At 60.4% G+C, this 26,964-nt stretch overlaps 1 protein-coding gene across 5 annotated transcripts in view; it reads right to left on the bottom strand.

Annotated features, from left to right (window-relative positions):
- Window positions 1-26,964, bottom strand: part of NCKAP1L (NCK associated protein 1 like) — a 69,786-nt gene that overhangs the window by 24,292 nt on the left and 18,530 nt on the right. For all 5 annotated transcript variants that reach the window (XM_073318936.2, XM_073318937.2, XM_073318934.2 and 2 more), the window contains 20 exons: window positions 26,216-26,353; window positions 25,639-25,687; window positions 23,624-23,780; window positions 22,440-22,496; window positions 21,678-21,774; window positions 20,673-20,782; window positions 18,971-19,103; window positions 17,713-17,794; window positions 15,698-15,756; window positions 14,250-14,395; window positions 13,097-13,229; window positions 12,647-12,766; window positions 11,616-11,755; window positions 10,863-10,994; window positions 10,209-10,427; window positions 9,100-9,230; window positions 8,300-8,397; window positions 7,492-7,585; window positions 6,999-7,081; window positions 5,357-5,437 (listed from right to left, as the gene is read on the bottom strand). In XM_073318936.2, coding sequence (XP_073175037.2) covers window positions 5,357-5,437; window positions 6,999-7,081; window positions 7,492-7,585; window positions 8,300-8,397; window positions 9,100-9,230; window positions 10,209-10,427; window positions 10,863-10,994; window positions 11,616-11,755; window positions 12,647-12,766; window positions 13,097-13,229; window positions 14,250-14,395; window positions 15,698-15,756; window positions 17,713-17,794; window positions 18,971-19,103; window positions 20,673-20,782; window positions 21,678-21,774; window positions 22,440-22,496; window positions 23,624-23,780; window positions 25,639-25,687; window positions 26,216-26,353 — 2,259 coding nt within the window. The remainder of the gene's footprint in view (window positions 1-5,356; window positions 5,438-6,998; window positions 7,082-7,491; window positions 7,586-8,299; window positions 8,398-9,099; window positions 9,231-10,208; window positions 10,428-10,862; window positions 10,995-11,615; window positions 11,756-12,646; window positions 12,767-13,096; window positions 13,230-14,249; window positions 14,396-15,697; window positions 15,757-17,712; window positions 17,795-18,970; window positions 19,104-20,672; window positions 20,783-21,677; window positions 21,775-22,439; window positions 22,497-23,623; window positions 23,781-25,638; window positions 25,688-26,215; window positions 26,354-26,964) is intronic.

The raw sequence follows: 26,964 nt of genomic DNA, 5'->3' as shown, positions 1-26,964 counted from the left end.
AAATGCCCCCCAGAAGTGACAGCCAAGGCAGTGCCGGTGCTGGCTGCCCCACTCTTCCTTGCAGGCCCCCCTCCGGTAAACGGCTCGGCTCTAAGGCATCCAGCAACCTGCTGTGTCACCCTCATGGCAGTTGCTGACAGGCTGTCACTGGGTAGGACACGCCAGAGACACTGGAGAGGGCTGTGAATGGCACCGAGAGAGTGAAGGCTCACCCCAATCAGTGCAGCCCACAAACCAGTGGCTGTCCCAGACAGAGGGGCCCGGCTACACTAGGGAAATGGCATTTTGCTGACACTGGCCGGGAGAGCTGCATTCCGTCCCTCCGTGCAGCAATGCAACTGGGCACTAGGCTGCCCCAGATTTGTCCATGGACCAGTGTGACCCGAAGAGCCCCTTCCCAGTAATAAGGGGAGAGCCTAGCATGATCTGGCCCTAGGTCCAGCCCCACCTCCCTCTCTGTCAGAGGTAGCCACACAGGCTGCTCCTGGGAGCTGGCTGTTTCTCCATCTGCACATGGATCCGAGAGACCTGCCAGGAGTCTGGTACCAGAGTGTGGCAGGTAAATCCAGGGCAGTGTGGGGAGCAGGGCTGGCAGTGGGATGGGATGGAGCGGTGCAGCCATGGTAGGATCCAGAGCTGGTGGGACACGAGTGACTCCCAGTGACCCCACAGCTGTTACTGCCAGGGGGACTGGGCCCTGAGGTCTCAGTCCAGCTTCTAGTGTCCATGGTGGTGGCCTGTGCCCACTACCTTGCCTCCTGGCTGGGATCTCAGGCTCCCGGCTGGCTATGAGCAAGCCCTAATCCTCAGGGGGACTGGATGGGCTGCACTCACTGTGCAGCTCCCTGGGTAGAAGCAGGGGGAGGGCTCCAGGCTGCCCAGGACAGGGCCCTGAACTCACATCGCTCAGATGGGCTTCTTTAGATAGGTAAGGGGAGAGATGCAGGCAGCCCAGAGAGAGACAGACTGACCTGACACTGAGAGAGACAGATGGACAGCCATGACACACACACACACACAGATGGACGGACAGCTCCCTTCATGTCTCAGGAGCCAAGCTCATTGTATGGAGCAAGATAATGAGCTTGCACCCATTGCTCCTCCCTTTCAGCTGCACCTACAGGAATCTGGGGCCTAGCGCTTGTGCCAGGAGGAGGGAGGCAGGACTCCTGGGTTCCATTCCTGGCTCTGCCACGGACCGACTGGTGACCTTGGGCAAGTCACTTCCCCTCCCTCTGCACTGCAACTTCCCCCACTGTGACATGGGGATAACAGGGGAGTCCCTCCCTGTGGGCTCATTCGTGTCCCCAAGCACCTGGGTCCCGAAGCCCAGGCTTCTCTGTACTCTGCCACTGAGAGCAGGTCATCCTCAGCTGGCAGCTCCGCAGGTCCCAGCGCGTACACCAGAGAGCTGATCCCCCCTGTGTGCTCCAACACAGCCCCTGCCTGACAGCTGAGCCAGCTGCAAATTCCAGTATGACACAGACCCCTCAGCAGCTGGGCTTCCTTTGCCCCTGTGTCAAGCCCCAAGTCATGCCTGGGAGGGGTGGGTTTTCCTGACCTCAGCATCTGGCTCTCAGCCTCAGCCCCAGCCGTGTTATCGCCCCACAATCTGATAAGGCCCATTGGGCAGCGCTGGGTGTTTGATTACTGTCCTTCCACGCCTGCTGAAGGTGAGTAACCCCATTACCATTCTCCTCACCCCTCCATTCTGCCAGGAACCAACCTCCGGTCCTGCTTCCCTGTAATTGCTTTGTGGCTCTGGAGGCATTCGCTCCCTCACTACCGGTGCAAAACGAGTTGCACTCACTCCTTATCCATGCTGCACTGCTGATAATAAAGCCATTAACTCGGCAATGAAAAATCACCCTGCTTACATCCCTCTCACCCTTCCCCACTCACTGGCTTCACTGGGTGGGCAAATACAAGATCGCTTTCTCCACCACTCTAAAGCAGCCACCTCTGGGGTTGAACACAGAAGCAACACAACAGGAGAGGACCCATGGGTGCACAAGGGAATATTGGTGATGTTGCTGAAATCAACACCCATCCCAGGGCCAAAACCCAGACTAAATATCGACCTAGTTACACATCCATGGCTCCGAAATGGAGAATCAGAACATCCCTGGCCCAGCATCTCCCTGGAGATCATGGAACAGAATAACCCAGTTCCCTCCCGTTTCCAGCTTGACATTGTTTGAAGATCTGGCCCCACAGCGCCACTGCACAGTTCCGACCTGCCCGAATACCCCAGGTGAGCCCAAAGGGGCCAGCATGGCAACTTGCCGGACCCATCCCACCGTCTCTGAACACGCTCCCGCCTGTAACACGGTGCCCATCCCAGCTGTACAGAGAGGGGCTCCCCCCCAGCAAATGCAGCCCCAGATGTCCCTGTCTTTAAACCTGCCATAGAACAAGGCAGCACCTAGCCAGAGGTCTAATGTGCTGTTTGCTACTGCCCCCTGGGGCTCATGCAGGGTATGACCACCCTGACCCAATTACCCAGGTACTGATATTCTCCCAGCTCTGCTTGGGGCTCTTCTCTGCAGATAACACCACACTGCCCAGAGACCCAGCCCTCCCTGGGTGTTTCTCAGGCTTGTCCCCCGGCTAGTCCCCATCAATGGCCCTGGGAAGCAGAAGCAGTAAAACGGGACAGCACCTAGATGCACCCATCCCTCCTGCCTGTGTTGGCCAAACTCCTGGGGATCTGCGCCGGTGGCGTCCATCCTCTTGCACGTGGATCAGGACACATGGCTGTGTCTCCCAGCCCTGCACACCTGTGTCTTGCTTCCAGCAATGCTCCCTGTATGCTCCTCACCACTGCTTGGACCCCAGCCGAGCGGGCGTTTGCATGTAGTGTGCATTTCCCTCTCCAGGCCCCTCAGTCTGGGCTGGGCCCTCTGGCTGCTAGAGGCACCATCTGGGCCTCCCTGCTCTTTCTAGCCAGGTGGCTGCTAACACCACACTAGTTCTACTGCAGCTGCCAGTTCCTTCCTCGCAGATTCTCCATGCATTGAGGGTGCAGCCCATCCCCCTAGGGAACAGCAGAGGGCCTGGCTCTGGCTGAGGGGAGGAGGGATGGATACAGCAGCCCCGGGCATGCTGGGGACAGAGCTGCCAATCCCACCTGCACCTTCCCCACTGCTCCTGCATGCTCATCCCCCATGACAGTGCCACAACCCCAGCTCTCGAAGCATTGGGCCAGCCCAGTCCTGCCTGACAAGGACACTGGGGTCAATGGGGGCATGGAGGACAGGACCCAACCAGCAGCTCCAGGCAGCTCTTCCCTATGCTCTCTATGGTTCTTGGCTCCCCTCCATCTCTCACTGATCATCACTGGCTCCAGCTGCATGAGTCTAGCCCCATGGTCCATCTGCCAGGTGCAAATGGCATCCAGGCCTGGAATGACTCATTCCCAGCCCTGCTGAGCACCTCCACATCTGACAGGCCTCAGCATGACAGATTAGCTCAGCCTGCAGATGGCAGATGTGTGCTGCCATCACAAGATCCGGTGGCTGAAGCCCCTGTGTGATCTGCCTGAATCCAGCCAGGGTGACAGTCACCCCCGCAGGGGGTGTGGCACGGGCCAGTGTGCCACATGGCCAGATCCAATGTCCTCCTCTCGGTGCTGTGAAACCCATCTTGCTAAATGGAGCTGGAGTGGGGTTCCCAGCCCTCTGTCCATGGTTCTGAAATATGGGCAAGTACTGGAGTGTACTTCTCTGGCAGCGTGGGCATGTTCATACGCAGCCAGCCCAATGCCTGGCCACCACACACCACACACCACTACTTGACTGTCTATGGACTACTGTACAGTAAATACCCCACTGCACCTCTGCATTCACACCCTGCATCATTAACACACCAACCCTGCCCAGCTCTGCATTCACACCCTGCGTCGTTCACACCCTGCCGAGTTCTGCATTCACACCCTGCATCAACACACACACCCTGCCCAGCTCGGATTTCACACTGTGTCATTAACACACACATCCTGCCCAGCTCTGCATTTACACCCTGCATCATTAACAAACACCCTGCTCTGCTCTGCATTCACACCCTGCATCATTAATACACACCTGCTCTGCATTCCCACCCTGCATCATTAACACAAACCCTGCCTGCATTCACACGCTGCATCAACACACACCTGCTCTGCTCTGCATTCACACCCTGTGTCATTAACACAAACCCTGCCTGCATTCACACCCTGCATCAACACACACCTGCTCTGCTCTGCATTCACACCCTGCATCATTACACACCTGCTCTGCTCTGCATTCACACCCTGCATCAACACACACCTGCTCTGCTCTGCATTAACACTCTGCATCATTAACGAACACTCTGCTCTGCATTCACACTTTGTGTCAGTAACACACGTGCTGCTCTGCTCTGCATTCCCACCCTGCGTCATTAACACACACCTGCTCTGCTCTGCCACTACCCTCAGGCCGACCTTTCAAATATCAGTTCAAAGGATGGGTCCCATCTAATAGGCATGTCCCCTTGGTGTCCCTGAGGACCCCACAACAGCAGCTCCTTTAGGCTGAAAAGGGGGCCCAGCCAGGAAAGCACAATTTGAACTGGCAGCCACTAAACACAACCCTGTGAGCCACCGCCTTGGGAGGGATCCGCCATGCCAGAACGTTCCCGTCCCCCAAAGCCAGCAGGAGCCCACATGCTCGTACATCATGTCACGCCCCCAGGGACCAGCGCAAGAGCGGTATGGACCTGTCAGGGCCAACTGTATCTGCACCTCCCAGCTCTGCCCAACTAGGAGCTGCCCGTGCTGAGCCCAGGGCAAACTCTGGCTTACAGGGTTAAGTTCATCAAGTCCCACAATGTGCTCCAACCCCAAGGACACAGCGTGTGTTTCGACCTCTCCACATGACAGAGCATCCCCAGACCCTGCCACCCTGGCAGTGCAGCGTCCCTGTCCAGAGCAACGGTGCTGGCCGGGCTGGGGGCACGGCGCAGGGCTGAGCACAATACGCCTCACGCCTCGGCAGCGCTCGGTGCAGGTCTGCCTAGCCCGAGAGAGGCCCCCAGCTGACCTGGGCACCTGCCTGGGCACCTGCTCTCCAGAGGAGACTCCACTCCCACCCAGGGCTGGAGGTCAACGATCCCGCCAGGGCCCCGGACACAAGATTATCATTTCTTATCCTGGGTTTCTGCACCATATGAGGCCTGGGTTCCCTCAGGGCAGGAGGAGGGCCGCCCTGGCCAGTTGCCCCAGGGCCCTGGTGTGGAGACCGGCGGGAGGCTGCCCGCCCAGCAGCCCACCCTGTTCTCTGACCTGCCAGCCGCAGAGCCCACCCACAGCAGAGAGAAGCACGAGGGTCGCCCCCACCTTTATGTCTGTGTCTGGGGTGACAAAGTCCTTCAGGCACTCGATGGGGCCCATCAGAAACGGGCAGCGGTTGGAGAAGACCTGCAGCGAGGAGAGAGCCAGCTCTTGAGATGGCAATGGACACAGGTCGCCCCCTTCTCATGTAGCAGCCCCTGGCACCTGCCCCATTGCTCTGCCCTCCCTCTCTGCATCACAGGACGTATGAAGATGCCCATACAGGTGCCAAGCTCCCTTCCCTCTGCCCTTCCACCCCACAGGCTCCAATGGTATTGCACAAACTGTGCCAGGAGCACTTCACCCACCACTGATATGCAGCCACCGCTGGGGTGGGACGTGGCAGCTGTTTAACAACTGCCCAGCAGCCAAGTGCAGGAAATGAGCAATGCAATGCTTGAGGCTCTCCAAGCACCACACAGGTGTTAGCCAATGAACCCTCCCCGCAGCCCCCGGAGAGGGGCTGGGGCCAGTTACTGTCCCTGCTTTCGAGAAGCCACCTGGGCAGAGCTGGGATCAGCTGCAGGAGCGTCTGGCCCCAGAGGCCTGTCCTAGGGAGGGATGCAGGACACTCACCACTCCTGCCCTGCTACGTCCCCAGCAACAATGGGGCTGGGGGGGTCAGTGACTCCCCTCCACCGCAGCCCCATAATGCTCCATGAAGAGTGTGAAAGGCCAGCTCCCCAGCCCTGCCCCATGCAGCTCCGATGCTGCCTTCCAGGCTGGTGCACAGTGGGAGCAGCCAACTCCTCCGCCCCCGGCCTGGGGGGAGTGGCTGGACCATGTGGCTCTCATAGTTGTCAGAGGCAGGGGTGACACAAAGCAGTCCCTCCCCCATTTCGTGTGCTCTCTGATCACACACTAACACTTGCCCTCCGACACTCCCATGGTTGTGTACTAGGGGTGGAGCCAGGGGCAGGAGGGGGCGGGGCTAGAGTGTCACGCCCACACATATTTTGGGCTGTGCTGCAGCTCAGCTTGGCCGGCTACAAATTAGAGCAACCCCCAGGGCTGCTGCTCTAAGGGTCTGCGTACACTGCCATGAGACACCAGCGGCTGGCCCGGGCTTGCGGGGCTGTGTAACTGCGGTGTAGACATTTGGGACCCTCTCACTTCGCTGGGTAATTCACCCTCTGGAGCATCCTAGAGCCACCAGGGCTCAACACAGCTCACCCCCCACTCGCCCCACAGAGACTCTCACTCCAGAGACATGAGACGATTAACAGATGAGCAGGCCACAGTGGTTCCATCTCTCGATGGGCCATATCTGCGTGCCTCACAGTCTCCCCACGCATCTCTGTGGGGTGGGGAAGGGCTAGGATCCCCATGGGACAGATGGAAACAGAGGCCCAGAGACCCACACTTGCAGGGTCACCCAGGGGCTGGGTGATAAAGCAAGGAATTAAACCTGGATCTCCCAAGTACCATGCTAGTGCCCTGACCACTGGACCTGTCTTCCTCTCTTCCTGGCCTCATGTTGCCAGCCACAGACGGGACAGGCCCAGCCTTGTGTGGGTGCTCCCTGCAGATGGATCAGCATCTCCCTCGCTCAGTCCCCCCGAGACGGGCCAGCCTCGGCCTTGCACCCCCCTGAGATGAGCTGGCCCTGGCCTTGCACGGCACCTGCCCTAGATGGGCCAGCACCCACCTCACACAGCCCGGTCTGTGCCATAGAGCGGAAGCTCAGGATCTCCCCAATGATGGTCATTCTTTTCAGCACATTGTCCGCAGCTGCGGGAGAGCAGGGAGCGGGAGTGAATTGCAAGGACACACAGGAGATGGGGCTGCAAATCACATGGAGTACAACATACCCCTTGGCCTATGCCTGGGAACTGCTTACATCTCACTAGCACCCCACACCCCAACCCTCAGCCCCCCTCCTGAGCCCTCCCCCCAAGTTCTGCCAGTGCCCCTCACCCCAACCCCCAGCCCCCTCCTGAACCCCCAGCTCTGCCAGTGCCTCTCACCCCAACCATCAGTCCTGTTCCCCTCCCCCCGCTATTCCCCACCTGAATCTCCTCTCCATTCAGCGCTCATTGCAGCTCAGCCCTGAACTCCATCCTCGGCCGGCTGTGGATCGGGCAGGGGGTTCCATGCAGATGCCAGGGAGGGGGCTATGGGGGCAGGGGAACGACACTTACACGTCAGCCTGGGCAGCAGTGATAACATCTGCTCAGGTTTGTAGAAGTTGGAGCGGATCTGCACCAGCACGTCCATGTTCTCGGTCACCAGTTTCTGCAACAGAAACAATCACCATGGTAAATGGGGGCCAGCCAGAGCCAGAGCCAGCCAGGCCCGACTGACCCAGAACCAGAACCAGCCAGGCCCAACTCATCCAGTGCAAGAACCAGCCACGCCCAATTCAGCCAGAGCCAGGGGCTGCTGCCACGGGACTCTTCCCTGGTATCAGTATTTTGCCCAGTGCCAGCACCTCCAGCTCTGAAGGGAACTCCCGACACGGATGTACTGAGTCCCGTATAACAATCACATGAACCTAGGAGCGGTGGCCCTGTGCTCCCCGCAGTTAGCTGGGAGCTGAGGGGATATCTCCACTGGGGACACAGCAAGTCAGTGACAGGTCTGGCAATAAAGCCCAGGAGTCCTGGCTCCCAGCCCCCACCCTGCTCTATCTTGCTAACCCTGCACCGCTTCCAGGAGTCCTGGCTCCCAGACCCCCTTGCTCTACCCCGCTAACTCCACACCGCTCCTAAAGAACCCAGGAGTCCTGGTTCCCAGCCCTCCTCTACCGCGCTAACCCCATACTACTCCCAGAGAACCCAGGAGTTCTGGCTCCCAGCCCCCCAGCTCTAACCCACTAACCCCACACCACTCCCAGAGAACCCAGGAGTCCTGGCCCCTCTGCTCTAAGCACTGACTCCCACTGCCTGCCCAGCCCCCCTGGGGAGTTGAGTGCAGCCAGCAGTGGCCCCTCCTGCCCCAGCCTCCTACCTTCAGTTCCACCACCTGCGAGGTGACGTGCCACATGAGGTTGTCGCTCAGGAACTTCATGCCATAGGGACCCAGCAGCTCGGCCAGCGCCCGCATCTCTGGAGGGAGGGGAGCGGATCATTCACGGGGCGTTAGCTCCTTCTGGCCTGCTTGGGTCACGCCCAGGCCCTCGCACACCCCAGAAAGACTTGTCGTCCCCAGAGCCGTCCCGCCGCTGTGCGTCCCCAGCCCCATCTCCGGAGCCGTCCCGTTGCTGTGCGTCCCCACCCTCAGCCCCAGAGCCGGCCTCCGCCGTGCAGCCCCAACCCTGTTCCCAGAGTCGGGCACCGTGTATCCCCATCCCCGTCCCCAGAGCCAGCCGTCCTGTCACCGCGTGTCTCCACCCCCCGTCCCCAGAGCCGGCTGTCCTGTCACCGCGTGTCTTCACCCCCCGTCCCCAGAGCCGGCTGTCCTGTCACCGCGTGTCTTCACCCCCCGTCCCCAGAGCCGGCTGTCCTGTCACCGCGTGTCTTCACCCCCCGTCCCCAGAGCCGGCTGTCCTGTCACCGCGTGTCTTCACCCCCCGTCCCCAGAGCCGGCTGTCCTGTCACCGCGTGTCTTCACCCCCTGTCCCCAGAGCTGGCTGTCCTGTCACCGCGTGTCTTCACCCCCTTTCCCCAGAGCTGGCTGTCCTGCTGCCGCACATCCTCACTACCGTCCCCAGAACGGGCCAGAGCCAGCTGTCTCACTGCCGTGCAGCTCCCTCTGCATCCCACCGTCATGCGGCCCCATCGTCAGGACATGGAGCTGCCACAGCTCACCTGAGATATCTGAGAACTCCTCTGCACTGAAGCTCTGCTCCCCCTCCTTGGGGACACTGATGAAGGCCTGCATGGCAGGAGAAAGCACAATAGCCCCAGTGCTGGCCTGGCGCAACAGCGCCTCCAGGTACCTACATGGAGCCAAAGAGCATCCACTTACACCGGACAGCCAGGCCCCAGCACTGTTCTCCCAGCCTGCTCCTAGTCTGCCCTGCCAGAGCCCAAACTCCCTTGTACCGGTGTGTGAGCATGGGATGGGATTGAGGGGCACTGGAAGAGCTGTGTGGGGAGCCCAGAGCTGGGATATCAGGGGACTGCGGGTCAGGACTGAGGGGCACTGGCAGAGCTGGCGGGGAGCCCAGAGGTGGGATAGCAGGGGGCTGCAGGTCAGGATTGAGGGGCACTGACTAAGGGAATCTCTCACATGGGCAGCCTGCCCCCTCGTTGGCTCTAGAAGTAGGTTTTTGTTCCTTCTCCTCCCCTGCCCTATTTGCCCAGAAAGTGCAAGGTCGAGGGGCTTGTGTCTCCCATTGCTGCCCCATACAGGGAAGGGCCACCCGTCGCTCTCCAAGCACCGGCCCCATGGAATCCCCAGGTGCACAGAACCACAGAAATGTGGGGCTGGAAGGGACCACAAGAGGCCACATAGGCCAGGCCCCTGAACAGAGGTAGGGCACCGGGACCGTCCCTGACAGGGGTTTGTCCAACCAGTTCCTACAAACCTCCAGTGATGGGGATTCCACAACCCCCTCAGAGCCTGCTCCAGAGCCCAGCGACCCCAAAAGTCAGGAAGCTTTTCCCACTATCTAACCAAGATCTCCCTGGCTTCCTTCATGTCCCATCAATGCACATGGAGAACAACTGGGCATCGGCCTTATTCAGAACAGCCCTGACCGTAGCTGAAGACTGTTGTCAAGTCCCCACTTGGCCTTCTCTGCTCTACACTTGACATGCCCAAGATTTTCAACCTCTCCTCATAGGTCAGCTTTTCCCACTTCCCCCATCCCTCCAGGCATCTCGCAGGCTCTCCCGCCCCATGGCCCAGGGGTACTCAGGGCTCTCTCCTGCCCTGTGGCCCAGGCCAGGCTGCCCCCAGCCCAGGCACCCACCAGTTGGTGTAGATGGTGGTGAGGGTCTGCTCCCCGCTGGAGTCCAGGGGCTGTGTCTGCTGAAGCAGGACGCTGCGGATGATGCGGCTGGCGTCCACACACGTGAACTGCCCCAGCGACTGGATGAAGGCGATGTAGGAGCGCAGGCCAACCAGCACCTCCGAGGGCCGCGCAATCTCCTGCGTAGCCTGGTTGTAGTTGGCCATCCACACGAAGGATCTGTAAGGGGATGTGGGGCTCAGAGGGGGCCCAGCACAGACCCCCACAACCTCCCCCCTGAAAGCACCCAGCCCTCCTACCGTGTTCCCTCCAAATGGGCATCTCCCAGCATAATTCAGCTCAGAAGCTGGCTGGGGCTTGTGGATGTAACAGCACCCATGGCCGAGTCAGTCTCCCCTGCCGGAGGGCCATGGGCAGGGACACGCCGCATCCCCTCCCGACCTGTCTGCCTGAGGGCCATGGGCAGGATCACGCCACGTCCCCCTCCCCACCTGCCTGCCTGAGAACCATGGGCAGGATCACGCCATGTCACCATCTCCACCCACTCGAGGGCCATGGGCAGGGACACACCGCACTCCCATCCCCACCCGCCTGAGGACCATGGGCAGGGACACGCCGCACCCAGCCAGCCAGCCAGCCACGGGGCCCACTTACCTGTTGAGCCGCGTCTCCAGGTGGCTGCTGAGGTACTCGGCAGGCGTGACCACGTGCTCAAACACGGTGAAGCTGGGGACATGGTTGACGCTCAGGGAGAGCTCGCTCAGCATCTGGTGCAGCTTGTCCATGCTGGGGGCAAAGACACCGGTGCGGTCACCGCTCACCGCAAATGGCTCTGGGGCCCAGGCCCCTCTCCCACACCTGTCAGCCCAACGCACCCTAGTGCTCAGACCCCAAATGTGGTGGGATCATTCAAATGAATTGGAAAGTGGACAGCCCGGACGCCTGGGTTCACCATCCCCTATGCTCTGTGAGGGACGATGGGCATTCTGGACACTTGGGTTCACCCCATCTTCGCTCTGAGGAGCAACAGGCAGCCTGGATGCCTGGGTTCACCCCACCTCTGCTCCGAGCAGCGATGGGCAGCCCGGACGCCTGGGTTCTCTACCCCCTCTGCTCTGAGGGGCAATGGGCAGCCCAGACACCTGGGTTCGCCGCCACCTGCGCTCTGAGGGGCGATGGGCAGTCCAATGAACCAAGTGTATCTCGGGCAGCGGGCAGGCTGGGAGTGCTTTTGAAGGGCCAGGTACCAGTGTCGCTTCCCAGATCTGAGCCATCAGAACCTGTTCCCCCACTGCCCCTGTACCATCCGAGGCACAGGGGGAGGAGTCCTCTGAATGGGAATGGCCCCCCCAGGGATGGCAGAGCAGCTCTAATGCCCCTTGGGAGCCCCCCATGGTTTCGGCTTACTTGGTCACCACAATCCGGTCCTTCCTCTGGCTCTCAGCCCCCGGCTTGTCCCGCTCCGCCTCCCCCTTCTTGGCGGGCTGCTTGTGGGCCTTCTTGTTCCGCGCCTTGCTGATGGTGGAGGCGCAGTGTTTGGGCAGCAGCTTCCCAGGAGATTGAGACAGGGGCACTGAGTGAGGGAGGGGCTGGGAGCTTGGCGGGCCAGGATTTGGCAGCCCCCCGGATGCACATAGTGTCCCCTCCCCGCATGCCCCAGTCCTGGTGCAGGACACACCTGTGACTGGGACAGCACGGCTGTGCCCAGGGTGAATCCCACCTGCCTGGCATCTGGCTCTCCTTGCCACAGAGCCGCTGGCCACGCTGTTGCCCACCCCCCACCGCCACCAGGGATCAGCAAGCTGCGTCACTGGCCATCTGGTTCGCTGACAAGGCTACATGACTCCAACCACGGCCATCTCCAGAGCCCCCAGCACCAAGCAGCCCTGCAGGGGTTTGCTAGCCTGGAGAGCAGCCTGTGGAGGGCCGGCCACAGCCCTCAGCCAGCGTGCCCGGATGGTGAGCAAACCTGGTACACGCGACTGCTGCTGTGTGTTCAGGTGCCCCAGGCTGGCGCCTCAACCAGGTACCCCACCCAGGACCATGCCACACCCTGTGCCCCTCACCTGCCTGCTGAACCCCAGGCTGGAAGCTCACCCAGGCAGCCCACCCAGTGACATGCCATGCCCCAGAACCCCGCATTGCTCACTGATGTGCCCCCAGTCTGGCAGCTCCCCCAGCACCATGCCACACCCCTCACCAGCTTGCAGAGGGGCCTCCATGCTGGTGGCTTCCCCGGGGCCCCCAGCACTGTGCCATGCCCCCCACCTGCTCGCAGAGGAGCCCCCAGGCTGGCAGCTGCTCCTGGCACCGCCCCCAGGGTGGAAGCTCCCCCGGGCACCCCCCAGCACCATACCATGCCACTCACCTGCTCACAGAGGGGCCCCCAGTCTGGCAGATCCCCTGGGCACCCCCCAGCACTGTGCTGCACCCCTCACCTGCTCACTGAGCTTGCGCTGCTCAGCACACGCGTCCATGATGCAGTTGGCAGCCTGCTTGGCGATCTCCTCTAGGAAGTTGTTGCACAGACCCAGGCTGCAGCTCTTCAGGTGGGGATACTGCGGAGAGAGGCCAGGGACAGCTCACGGCTCTGCCCCCCACACCTGGCACCTTCCAGCCATAGATCTCAAATGCCAGCCACTGAGCTTCTTACCCCATGGGGGAGGCAGTCGGCACCCCTGCCCCTCCTCCCATGCATTGTCTTGTGTGTCCCCCGCCTGCTCCTCACCCATGCATCTCCCCTCCTCCCCTCAAGTTCTCCCCACATGCATCGTCATGCATGCCCATCCGCCCTCCCACAGGGGGTTCTCTTCCCCTCTATATTGCCCCCCGTGTGCCCCACCTCCCCCATGCATACCGCGCATGCCCCCAGCGACAGTGGCACGCACCTCCTCTGGGCACATGGGGTGGGTGCAGTGGGCAAAGTGGCTGCAGACGAGCGGGAAGGCGATGGTGAAGCGCAGCATGGCCGGCTCCTCCATGGTCAGAGCAAACAGCTTCTCAAAGGGGCGGATGTAGAAACTGTCGGGTAGAAGGACACATCAGCGCAGGTGGGGCAGGGAGAGTCTGCCTGAAAATCTGTGTGTGCACACACACGTGTCTTTCCATGTAGGCTTGTGCGTGTGATTCTGTGTTTGTGTGTATGTGTGTGATTCCATGTGCGTGTGATCCTTGTGTTTGTTTGTGTGTGATTCCATGTGAATGCGATTCCATGTTTGTGTGTATGCATGTGATTCCATGTGCATATGATTCCGTGTTTGTGTGTGTATGTGTGTGATTCCATGTTTGTGTGATTCCTTGTACATGTGATTCTGTGTTTGTATTTATGCGTGAGTCCATGTGTGTGTGATTCCGTGTTTGTGTGCATATGCCTTTTCACGTAGGTGTGTGCATGTGATTCTGTGTGTGTGTGATTCTGTATTTGTGTGTATGCATGTGATTCGATGTGTGTGCGATTCTGTGTTTGTGTGCGCACGCATCTGCCTTTCTATGTAGGTGTGTTTGTGTGTGTGTGTGTATGATTCCGTGTTTGTGTACATGTGTGTGATTCCAGGTGCATGTGGTTCCGTGTTTGTGTGTGCGCGTCTGATTCTGCGTGAGCAGCACCACCCCAGCCCCTTCACATCCCGCTCAGAGGCCTGGATCCCACTGGCTGCTGTGCCCTCTGCAGCTGCCATCTCTGTCCCTCAGACCCTGGATCAGTGGCTGTGCACACGTGTGTGTGGGGTTCCCTATGGGAGGGGTGTGGGTCTGAATGGGCCGAGCCCAGGGCCTGAAGCCAGGCCTTAGCAATGCTGTTGGGCTAGCTGCACCAACTCTCCCCACCCACCATCTGACTGTCCAGGGTTCCCAGAGCGACCCCTGCTCAGAAACGTCAGCGAACAGGCCTCACACCACGGCTCCGAGGGCAGCAGATCCTCTCCCGCATCACATGGTGTGATGGGGAAACTGAGGCACCGATGGGGTTGAGGCAGGCCCAGCACCGGCCCCAGGGCTCTGGGCGGTGCTGGCCTGCCCGCGCCAGGTGCTGGGCATACACACCAGAAGGCCGACAGATCCGACGTCTCCATTACCAGCTCCTCCAGTGAGTCCAGCATCTTGGAGTGGAACATGATGAGGTTCATCACACGGCCCACGTCCGGGCTCTCACGCAGCTGCATGGGGGCCTTGGCCACACTGGTGTAAGCCTGGGGGACGATGGGGGGGGCAGAGAAGTGGGTGAGAAAGAGCCCAGCCCCAGGGTTCAGGGCAGCCACATCACCTCTCCCCCACCATCAGACCTGCGGCTCCCCAAGTCAAGCAGAGCGTCTCTGCTAGCTGCCAGGGCAGGGCGCTGTGTGCTTAGTGCTGCCAGCTCCGAGGTCAAGCCCCGCCAGGAGCCATTCCACCTGCTCCCGCTCCCAGCTGCCTTTCCCATGGGCCTGTGGCTGGGCAGGGGGAGCTCCCAGGGCAGGGGAGCCCAGAGTCAGGCCCTGGCCCTAGTTAGTGAACAGAAATGGAGCAGAGCCGATGTGGGTGTGGCAGGGGGTAGGGCTGCCAACTGTCAACTCGCACAAACCCAAATGCCCTTGCCCCGCTCCCTGCCGCGCCCCTTCTCTAAGGCCCCGCCCTCACTCACTCCAGCCCCCCCTTCCCACCATTGCTCACTCTCCCTCATCCTCACTCACTTTCACCAGGCTGGAGAAGGTGGTTGGGGTGTGGGACTGGGTGTGGGCTCTGGGCTGGAGGGTGGGATTGAGGGGTTCAGAGTGTGGGAGGGGGCTCCGGGCTGAGCCTGGAGCAGGGGTTTGGGGTGCAGGGGCGGGTGCAGGCTCTCGGAGGGAGTTTGGGTGTGGGAGGGGGCTGGGGTAGGGGGTTGGGGAGCAGGAGGGGGTTCGGGGTGCAGGCTCCAGCCAGGCAGCACTTACCTCGGGTGGCTCCCAGAAGCAGCGGCACGTCCAGCAGCAGCTCCTAGACTCAGGGGCAGCCAGGTGACTCTGCGTGATGCACCTGCCTGCAGGCACTGCTCCCATAGCTCCCATTGGCCACGATTCCCCGTTCCCAGTCAATGGGAGCTGTAGAGTTGCTGCTCAGGGCAGGGGCAATGTGAAGAGACCCCCTGACCTAGCCTCCTCCTAGGGGACGCAGGGACATGCCGGCCGCTTCCAGGAGTGGCATGGAGTCAGGGTAGGTAGGGAGCCTGCCTTAGCCCCACTGCATCGCTGACCAGACTTTTAGCAGCCTAAAATCTCCTGGATTGGTTCAGTTGCCTCCAGGAGATCGAGCCCAATTCCGGGGGACTCCCAGCCAAACCAGGAGGGTTGGCAACCCTAGTGGGGGGCTGGGCTGGGTGCAGGAGGTCAGGGGTTGCCAGTTGCTGCCTGTCAGGGGGCTGAGCAGGGGAGGGGAGGTGTTGCTGGTGCGCGCCTGGCAGGGGGCTGGGTGAGGTGTGTGCGCCCTGGGAGATGCCCAGCCCCTAAGGGGATGCAAATTTATGGGGAGGGAGTTACCTGCAGCCGGAACCAGTCCAGGCGAAGCCCTGAAAAGTCAAACTTCTCCTTTTTGTCAACTGCAGGAAAGAGAAGCAGCTTTAGAGAGCTGGCAGCGGCCGCATGGGCTGGGGGCTCTCCCCTCTGTGCTAGGGTTGCCAACCCTCCAGGATTGGTCTGTAGTCTCCAGGAATTAAAGATTAACCTTTAATTAAAGATTATGTCATGTGATGACATCCCCAGGAATGCATCCAACCAAAATTGGCAACCCTACTTTCTGTGTTCCTGCCCCGCAGCAGCAGGGGCAGAGACAGGGCCTTGGGGCTGCAAAGCTACCTGGCTCAGTACACCTGTGCATGGGGCTGCTTGCATGGTGCAGGAGAGCCCAGCTGGCAGGGCTGCTCCCTTCTCTAGGGTGGCTGTGTGATGAAGTGAAACTATTCTTAATGTTCTCTCTGCATACTGAAGGGGTGCCTCAGTTTCCCCTATGCATTTCTTAAGTCTCTAGGTGGTGGGATAAGGGGGTGTAATTGTTGCAGAGCAAAGGGCCAGTGTACCTAAATGGCTGACACTCTGTCTCCTGGCAACTGATGGCCTGGGCTCTTCCCCCCTGCAAGGCGATAGCTAAAGGGTTGGAGAACAAAGGAATCAGGTGACCTTCTGGCCTGGGAAAGGGACAAAGCCCAGAGGAGGAGGGATTGGAGAATGTGTCAGTTTGGGGCTGGCTGGGGACATGGAGTGAAGTGCAAACGTGATTGTCTGGCTCACTGCCCCCCAAAATGCACCCGGCTGAGGGGTCCTGTTCTCTGTACCTACAAGCTCTGTTTTAGGCTGTGTTCCTGTCATCTAATAAACCTCTGTTTTACTGGCTGGCTGAGAGTCACATCTGACTGCGGAATTGGGGTGCAGGACTCTCTGGCTTCCCCAGGAGCCTGCCTGGGCGGATTTGCTGTGGGAAGCGCACGGAGGGGCAGAGGATGCTGAATACTCCGAGGTCAGACCCAGGACGGTGGAAGCCGGGTGAGCTGTTTGCCCTGCAGACAGGCTGCTCCCAGAGAGGAGGCTCCCCAGAGTCCTGCCTGGCTGCGTAGGGAGCAGGTCCAGAGCATGGCCCGGGGACGCCGTGACAGGCTGGTCCTGGCCGCTGGTCCTGGCTGGCTGCAGTGTACTGCCCTGTCACATCCACTCAGTGCACCACGCCAGCGGCAGCCAAAAGAGCCAACGGAATGTTGGGAATCGTTAGGAAAGGGACAGATAATAAAACTGAAAATAGCATGTTGCCTCTATATAAATCCATGGTACGCCCACACCCTGAATACCACCTGCAGATGTGGTCGTCCCATCTCAAAAAAGATATATTGGAATTGGAAAGAGTACAGAAAAGGGCAACAAAAATTATTAGGGGTATGGAACAGCTTCCATATGAGGAGCGATTAATAAGACTTGGACTTTTCAGCTTGGAAAAGAGATGACTAAGGGGGGATATGATAGAGGTCTATAAAATCATGACTGGTGTGGAGAAAATAAATAAGGAAATGTTATTTACTCCTTCTCATGACACAAGAACTAGGGGTCACCAAATGAAATTAATAGGCAGCAGGTTTAAAACAAACAAAAGGAAGTATTTCTTCAGACAACGCACAGTCAACCTGTGGAACTCTTTGCCAGAGGAAGTTGTGAAGGCCAAGACTATAACAGGATTCAAAAAAGAACTAGATAAGTTCATGGAAGACAGGTCCACCAATGGCTATTAGCCAGGATGGGCAGAGATGGTGTCCCTAGCCTCTGTATGTCAGAAGCTGGGAATGGGCGACAGGGGATGGATCGCTTGGTGATTACCTGTTCTGTACATTCCCTCTGGGGCACCTGGCATTAGACATTGTCGGAAGACAGGATACTGGGCTACATGGACCTTTGGTCTGACCCAGGATGGCTGTTCTTATGTTCTGGGCTGGAGCGTGGCCTGGGGCCTGCACACCCCACAGGGGGACCTGCTGCTCCGGGCACAGCAGGGAGCCGTGGGGGCACCTGCATACCTTGCTTCAGAGTGAGAGACGACAGGGTGCTGACGAAGGATGACATGATGATGGACTCCTCCTCGGGGCAGACGGTCAGATTCTGAAAGAGACGGGCACAGCTTAGGGGGGCTTCTTGCAGGCAGCTGGGCAGTTGCATTCTGGGGTGTGGAGAGCCCATGGCGATGGCAGAGTTCCTGCCCAGAGATGGGGTTGGCTACTGCAGGGCTCATAGAATCATAGAATATCAGGGTTGGAAGGGACCCCAGAAGGTCATCTAGTCCAACCCCCTGCTCGAAGCAGGACCAATTCCCAGTTAAATCATCCCAGCCAGGGCTTTGTCAAGCCTGACCTTAAAAACCTCTAAGGAAGGAGATTCTACCACCTCCCTAGGTAACGCATTCCAGTGTTTCACCACCCTCACAGTGAAAAAGTTTTTCCTAATATCCAATCTAAACCTCCCCCACTGCAACTTGAGACCATTACTCCTCGTTCTGTCATCTGCTACCATTGAGAACAGTCTAGAGCCATCCTCTTTGGAACCCCCTTTCAGGTAGTTGAAAGCAGCTATCAAATCCCCCCTCATTCTTCTCTTCTGCAGGCTAAACAATCCCAGCTCCCTCAGCCTCTCCTCATAAGTCATGTGTTCCAGTCCCCTAATCATTTTTGTTGCCCTTTGCTGGACTCTCTCCAATTTATCCACATCCTTCTTGTAGTGTGGGGCCCAAAACTGGACACAGTACTCCAGATGAGGCCTCACCAATGTCGAATAGAGGGGAACGATCACGTCCCTCGATCTGCTCGCTATGCCCCTACTTATACATCCCAAAATGCCATTGACCTTCTTGGCAACAAGGGCACACTGCTGACTCATATCCAGCTTCTCGTCCACTGTCACCCCTAGGTCCTTTTCCGCAGAACTGCTGCCTAGCCATTCGGTCCCTAGTCTGTAGCTGTGCATTGGGTTCTTCCGTCCTTAGTGCAGGACCCTGCACTTATCCTTATTGAACCTCATCAGATTTCTTTTGGCCCAATCCTCCAATTTGTCTAGGTCCTTCTATATCCTATCCCTCCCCTCCAGCGTATCTACCACTCCTCCCAGTTTAGTATCATCCGCAAATTTGCTGAGAGTGCAATCCACACCATCCTCCAGATCATTTATGAAGATATTGAACAAAACCGGCTCCCACGCCCCAGGGAATTTTCCCCTCCCAGGGTTGTGTGTCTCGCTGTCGGAGTCCTGGCTGCACGGATCTCAGAGCCCTTCCCCTCGGTGTACCTGGATGATATCGCTGAGCAGCAGGGCGTCGAAGCGAGCCAGGTACTGGACATGGTAGCGCTGGATCACTGTGCTGTGCTTGTGCACCAGGGTACGCAGCTGCTCCATGAGGAAGAGCAGCTCGGCGATGTGACTGCAGGGGTGACACGGGGCTGGGTCAGGCTCCTCTGAGGGAGACAGAGCGGCCTGGGCTCCTGCAGGCAAGAGTCACTGGGGAGCAAAACCCTCCCCACATATCGCCTCACCTGGGGACGGGCAGGGCTGGATCCGAATCTGACAGCTTCAGGGTATCCTGGAAACGGTACCCCAGGGCAGCCCTGTGCCCATTACGGTGCCATGGGACTCCTGCCACGCCCCCACACAGGTGTCCAGACAAGTGCCATTCCCCGAAGGGACCCCTCTGACCACTGAGTCCGAGCTCCTGCGTAGTGCAGGCCACAGGACTTCCCCGAACTCATTCCTGTTCGAACTCGAGCAGATCTTTTTGAAACTGCCAGTGGTGGAGAACCCCCCGCACCCCTGGGTAATCTGTTCCAATGATTTCATTATTTCCAGCCTGAATGTATCTAGCTTCAGCTACCAGCCGCTGGAGCACGTCAAACATTTGTCTGCTAAACTGAAGAGTCTCCATGCATTGTTTTCAGTTTCCCCGGCCACAGGTACTATGGACTGTGGCCTGCTCTTTCTGAAGATGATCCACGGAGCTCCTGCAGTGTTTCGCTAGAGTATTTTCCAATGCTATGGGGCGCTGCTTTAGCTCTCCTGGCAGGAGTCTGGCCTGCGGTGCTGGGGCTGCCGACTCCCCAGCCCCCAGGGCAGGATCCACGGCATCTCCCCTTCCCTGCAGGGGTCATTTCCCATCTCCCCTCACTCGCTCTCAGCCCGTTCAGCGAGTGCATCCACGCCCCCTTTGCACACCTGCGCTGGGGGATGACACATACGCGCTGCTGGCTGAATTGGGCCCAGGATGGTCACCGGAGCAACAAATTCCTGCCATGTCTCTTGGTTCCATTTCCTACCCCCAAAGCAACGCCCCCACGCTGTGGGGCCCTGAACGGAGACCCCGACCTTCTCCTCTGCCCAGGGGGCCCATGGGTCCAGTGCACCCCACTCAGCATGGGGCCCATACAGCCTCCCATGTCTCACAGCAAACAGTGTCTGTCCCCCACCCCCGAGAGCCAGACCCCTTCCAGTGCCTGTCCCCTCCAAGAGCCAGCTCCCCCGCCCATGCCTACCCCTCACAGAGCCAGACCCACCATGGGCCTGTCCCCTCAAGAGCCAAACCCCCCACACACTGCCTCCCCTCCCCAGAGCCAGACCTGTCCAGTGCCTCCCCTTCTCCACGCCAGACCCGCAATGGGTCTACCCCCCCACACAGAGCCAGCCCTCACCAATTCCCCCCGACACAGAGCCAGACCCCTCAATGCCTGTCCCCCTGCAACAGAGCCAGACTCCCTCAGAGTCCCCCAGCCCCGATAGCCAGACCCACCCAGGGACTGGCCTGCCCCTGACAGTCAGACTCCCTAGGGCCTGTCACCCCCAGAACCAGACCCACGCCCAAGATCCAGACCACCCCAAAGCCTGTACCCCCGCCCCCAACAACCCGACCTCACCTTGGGACATCCACCCTTGCCCAGGACACTCTAGGCCCCATCCCTGCAGTGCCCACCCCACGCCCCCACAAGACTGGCCTTGCCCTGACCTGTCAGCATAGTCCTCAGGGGTCTTGGTCTTGGTGACATGCTCAGCATGACGCACCAGCCAGTTCATCTCGTCGCGGCACAAGGAGAGTGCCATGAAGACGCAGAGAGCCTGGCAGGGCAGAGATCGGTGGGGTCAGCTCCAGGCAGGGACAGCTCTGGCCTGGCTGCATGCCGGGCACCTCACAGGCACCACCGCAAACCAGACAGCAAATAGGGGAGGGGCCGTCAGAGCCAAATACCCCCACCCCCCCACGGGCAGCCAGGGGGAGAGGGGTCGTTCAGGGCTACCTGGGATGCGGGGAATCACTTCACAGGGGCAACGGAAAGGAAACAAACCGCACGGCATGGCCCCGGGATGCAGGCAGGCCCACACGTGCCCTGGCGGTTAGATTACGTCTGTGTCTGATCATTTCCTCCCTATGACACTGAAGAGGGGCGAGGGGGGCTCTGCCGAGAGCTAAGAACTAGTTGATTGTCCTGGGATTGCCAGACCTTGGTACGGGAAACAATGTCCGAGCTATGGGACATGTGAGCTGTTAGGCTCCAAACCCGAGGAGGGGAAACCTGTCCCAGGGCCAGGGACAAGGGACAGCCTTTCTGTCCAGGGAGGATGCACCCTTGAGCCTACCCAAGACAAAGGAACCCCAGGGGAGGTCTCGGTCAAGGGCCCGGGGCTCAGACACTGACTGGCAGTGAACAAGAGATGAGAGGGAGCACACGGTGTGCTCCGTCCCGTCACAGGGGGAGACTCGCCAGCGGTCTGGAACTGCTGGAACTGGAGGAGGCTGCAAGGTCTGATCATTGGGCGAGACCCCTAGTCCCCCCGGACCTGGGACTGCAGGGCAGACATGGGAGCACTCCCTGTCAGTGGGACAGGCAGGATGTGGGGTGGACGGACACTGGAATAAAAACACATGGCACCACAGTGACCATACATGTTCACGCACATGCACACACCCACACTCACTCCCCTTCCCAGTTCCAGCCCTGCCCCGCCCCCTCACCTTGGGGCCCAGCAGCCCAGGCTGGTCACTCAGCAGCGCCTCCAGCTCCCGCACCGCGTTGCGTAGGAAAGCCCGCCGGTTCCGGTGCAACTGGCCACTGTGCAAGAGGGGGGCAGGTGACTGAGCCGGACACTGCGCTGCCCGCTCCGACCCCGGTCCCATGCCCACCCCACAGCTCGGCCCAGGACCAGGGAGTCCAAGGCTGCTCACTCCACTATGGATGCAGCTACAACAGGGCAAGTCCAGTGTCAAGCCAGAGCCATGCAGGGAGGTCGTGTGGGGCAGCCGCATCAGGGGAGTTACGGGGGGCAAATATCTCTCATCCCTGAAACCAGTGTGCCACAGCAAGGACCCCAAACAGCAGGGACTGTGCAGGGGAGACCAGGGCTGGGATAGCAGGGGCTGTGGGGTGGGACTGGGGGCACTGTCAGAGCTGGGGGGAGCCCAGAGCTGGGATAGCAGGGGCCATGGGGCAGGACTGGGGGCACTGGTAAGGTGGTGGTGGGGGCCCAGGGCTGGGATAGTAGGGGCCACGGGGCAGGACTGGGGGCACTGATAGGGCAGTGGGGCAGGACTGGAGCAGCACGAGGTGCTGCGTGTTAGCAGAGGCGTGTTGGATGCCTGTCCTGCCCACACTGCAATGGGCACTGGCCAGTGGCAAGGGGACCTCCCCGCCACGGGTACTAAACCCCGTCCCCGTGGATGAGCCAGGACCCATGTGTGTATGGGGATGGGAGGGCTCGAGGCTGAGGCAGCCTGTACCTGTGCGCCACAGCGTGCTCCTTGCACTCCTTGACATCAGCCACCCGCTTCCCATACCTGTGGAGGGGGCGAGAGTGAGTGCTGATCGCCAGGGCAGCCCCCAGCCAGCCCTGAGCCCTGGCACAGCCCCCAGTGCAGCCCCCTGAAGCAGAGCCCTGGCACAGCCCCCAGCACAGCTCAGCCCCCTCCCCTCCCTGACCCACTGGACTCCCACACAGGCTTTGCTGCATGTGACAAAGTAGGAATTTTCTGTAATATTTTTATGACACCTGCGCATGCCTCAGTTTCCTCCAGAGTGCGCATTGCTACCCAGTGAGGGGGACAAGGGTTAAGTTTGCACTCAGGGCTGGTTAAGAGATGGGGCAAGGGGTGGGGAAGGCTCGGCTGGCTAACTGACCCTGAATGGGTCACTAAAAGTCTGGCTGAGGCTGACCCATCTCAGTGGGAAACCCAGTCACCAGGACGGTCACACCTTGTGCCCAACACCCAGTGGGAGGAGCATGCCCCACCTGGGGAGCAGGCCTGGGAGCGGGGAGGTGGGTGCCTGAGTGTTGGCTGCTGGAAGGAACCCCCAACCCCGGGAGCGGAGGAAGTCAGAGAGGGAGACACGAGGCCTGAAAAAGGAGCTCCCTGGGGCCCTGTGCTGGCCAGGTCAGCCTGTGCTTTCCTCTTTGGGGTGCTCTGCTGAGGACTCTACCGCTGGGCTTCAGGGGACGCAGCTGGGCTCAGGGAGGAGTGTCCAGCCCTGAGGAGGGGACCCAGCTGCACCAGGAGCCTGGCTCAGGTGGAGTGGCTGAGCAGAGCTCATGGGTTGGGTCAGGAGGCTGAGGGGCCCCATGGCTGCCCTGGAGGAAGTGAGACCTCCTGGGGGTCTGGCACATCAAAGGGGTCCCTCCAAGGGCCTGTCCCAAAGCTGGGGTGTGGCACCGATCCTGGGATCTGGGACTCTGTACTAGTCACTTTGGGCCCTCCCTGCTCTTCCCCTGAGTCTGGTGGGGATCCCCCTCCAACCTCCACCCGCCACCCGCCCCCACCAGCTGCCCCTGCACTCCGCCTCCCTGCCAGCCGCTTCCCTGCCCCTGCCACCTGCCTTCCACCCCCCGCCTGCTTTTCCCCCAGCAGCCCCCCTCCATGCCCATGCCAGCCCCCCACCCATCAGCATCCCCCCCCCAGCACCCCGTTACCCTTTCAGACTGCTGAAGAACTCCTCGGTGACCTTGTGGATCTGCAGGGCATCGTCGCGAATGAGGCTGATGTAGAGCGAGCCCTGCAGGCCCAGCTTCCACAGCTCCAGGCACTGCGGGTTTGAGCTCAGGCAGCCATGGCACAGGAGGAAGCCGACTGCAGGGAGGGGCAGAGGAGAGGGGTCAGGGGCACAGCAGGGAGGTGAGGAACACAGGGGGTGGGGCGGCAGGGGGTACAGGGGCATGGCAGGGATGCAGAATGTGGCAGGTCAGGGGAGAAGATGGCAGGAGAAAGGGGCACTGGGGCTGGGGCAGCAGCATGGCAGGGATATAGTAGGTGGCAGGGCATGGGGAAGAGGGGGCAGGGGCACAGCAGGGAGGTGAGGAACACAGGGGGTGGGGCGGCAGGGGGCACAAGTGCTGGGGTGGCAGAGGGCGAGGGGCCCTAGGGTGGGGCATGGCAGGGATACAGCAGGTGGAAGGGCATGGGGAGGAGGTGGCAGGGGAGAGGGGCACAGGGGCTGGGGTGGCAGGGGGCGAGGGGCCCCGGGGTGGGGCTTGGCAGGGTTACAGTAGGTGGAAGGGCATGGGGAGGAGGGGGCAGGGGGCACAGGGGCTGGGGTGGCAGGGGTTGAGGGGCCCTGGGGTGGGGCATGGCAGGGATACAGTAGGTGGAAGGGCATGGGGAGGAGGGGGCAGGGAGGAGGGGCACGGGGCTGGAGTGGCAGGGGGCGAGGGGCCCTGGGGTGGGGCATGGCAGGGATACAGTAGGTGACAGGGCATGGGGAGGAGTTGGCAAGGGTGAAGGGCACAAGGGTACAGAAGAAGGGGAAGGGACGCAGCGGGGAGGGATGTCAGGGGCGCAAGAGGCACAGAGGAGCCACCAACCCCAACTCTCCATCCTGCCCCCTCCCATCACCAGGGGGCGAGCAGGCACTGCCAGGCATCCAGAGGTCAGCAGACGCAGGAGCTGCTGGGCCAAACGGGGTAGTGATCCCCAGCACTGAGGCCCCAGGTTGGGGCTCCTAGTGTGAGGTAATGGGCAGGGCTGGGCAGGGCTCTGGGACCGGGCACCTGGCTGGGCTGAGATCCCAGACTGGGCTCCTGGCTGTGCTGTGCTCTCTCTGGTCTCTGGTGCTTGTGACTTTCAGAGAGGTGGGACCTGCCTGATCCCTCAGGACCAGGTTGGTGATGTGGTGAGCGTTAACCCTTCCCTGCCAACTGCCTGCCCACCACACTGGAGGCCTTGTACTGTGAAGGGGGCAGAAAGCACCAGCCTGTGAGCCACTGGGCAGGGCATGAGCACCGGGAGAGAGAGAGACCCCTAGACAGATGTGGGGGGGCCATTAATATCAGTGGAGACTTTCCCTTGGATTCTACTGATTGGTGGGTGGGTGGGTGGGTAGGTGGGTGGATAGATAGAAATGGATGGGTGTGCCCCAGGAAGGGGGATGGGTGTGTATGGGCAGGGCAGGGGTGGAGTGGAATGATGAGTGTGTATGGGGATAGGTGTGTATGCGGATGGGTGAGTGGAGGGGTAGGTTCTCATGGGGAATGGGAAAGACGGGTACGTCTGGGGAGCGATGGGTGCGTATGCGGATGGTTGCGGATGGGGATGGGGAGGGATGGGTCCGTATGCAGATGGGTGCATATGGGAATGGGGAGGAGTTGCTGTGTATGGGGATGGGTGCATATGGGGATAGGGAGGGATGGCTGTGTATAGGGAGGAGTGGCTGTGTATGGGGATGGGTGCATATGCGGATGGGTGCATATGCGGATGGGTGCATGTGTGGATTGGGAGGGGTGGTTGTATGTGGGGATGGGTGCGTATGGAGACAGGTGGGTGGAGGGGTGGGTGAGCCTGGGGAGGGATGGGTGTGTATGGGAATGGGTGCGTATGCAGATGGGTGCGGATGGGATGGGGAGGGGTGGGGTGGGTGCGTATGCGGATGGGTGGGTGGAGGGGTAGGTGCAGATGGGGATGGACCCTTCCCGCCAGGTGCGGCATGACTCACTCAGTATCCAGCGCTCCACCACCTCCAGTGACAGGTACTCGCAGGCCATCTGGGGAGAGAGGGGCCGTTCCTCAGCGTTGCTCTCTGCAGCCCTTCCCAGCCACCTGCCACCAGGAACAGGCACTGGGGCAGAGCCACTGTCCTGGCTCTCGACCCTCACTCTCCTCGGCCCTGTGAGCTGGCCCAGCTTCTGCCCTCCCAGCCCCCACCCCCATGGCCAAGCACTTGGGATCACCAGGTCCTACCTGAACAGCTACCTGGGCCGGATCTTGGCATGGGCCTGGCTGTGACAAGCACAACCTGGTGGCTCCCAGCCCTGTCGTCACGGGCACCAAGAGGCACCCTGGCATGGCAGCCTGCCCTCGGCTCCCCACGGTCAGGGATCGGAGCAGCCCCACTGCCATGCATGCTGGGAGTCCCTACACTGGCCCCTACACTGCTGGTTTGCCCCCGCCCCCTGGGATCCCCTCAGCTGGGCGAGCCGACTGCGGGCAGAGCCATCGTACAGTGTCCTGTGTGCAACACCCCGCTCAGGGCCCCCCACAACGGCCCCCAGGCCCTGGAAGGCCAGACTCACGACGTCCGAGCTGGCCGGGCTCAGCATGGTGGCAGAGTTGTTGATCAGGCTCAGGAGCTGGTCGCTGCGCCACTGCTCGACAGACTGGTTCCTCCGGGCAAAGAGGAAACTGAGAGACAGGAGGGCGCTGGTCATGACCTGGAGGGGGCAGGAGGCAGTTAGCAGGGGCAGCAGCAACTACAGCTACACAGCCTCCTAGCAGGAAGACCGGGAGCCAGAAATGGGCCTGTAACCATGTGCTGCCCTCAGGAGAGGATTGCACCCCAGGGGCCATGGGGTAGGTCATGGGGCCAGGCATAAGGCAGGATGTGGAGCTAGGTTTGGGGTTGGATGCGGGGCCAGGCCTGCTGGGGCAGATTCAGATCTCAGCTGCTCCTGGTTGCGAAACTGGAGTAAGCCAGGTGCTGTCCATCCCACACCTCCGGCCTCGCACACATTGCCCCACAAGCAGCGTCCAGCCCCCTCACATGCACCGTCAGCATAAGCACACATGCAAACCAGGCCAGGCTGGAACAATTGCACGTCAGCTGTGCCTTACTGAATTCCAGGTGGCAGGGAGGCACAAGCCCGTCCGGATCGAAAGGCCCCGCCCCAAACCTTACAGGAGGAGCCACTGAACCCAGGGTTCAACTGAGGACAACTAAGGAAGAACAGGGTCGGGAGTGGGCATCTGTGACATTCTATACTATGGGGGAGTGTCCTGTAACCCCCATATTTCTCATTTTCATATAATCGTGATCTTACATATA

Source organism: Lepidochelys kempii, chromosome 20 (assembly GCF_965140285.1).
Source record: "Lepidochelys kempii isolate rLepKem1 chromosome 20, rLepKem1.hap1, whole genome shotgun sequence".
Taxonomy (NCBI): domain Eukaryota; kingdom Metazoa; phylum Chordata; order Testudines; family Cheloniidae; genus Lepidochelys; species Lepidochelys kempii.
Note: the sequence above shows the minus strand (reverse complement) of the source record. Positions and strands in the feature narration are given on the sequence as shown.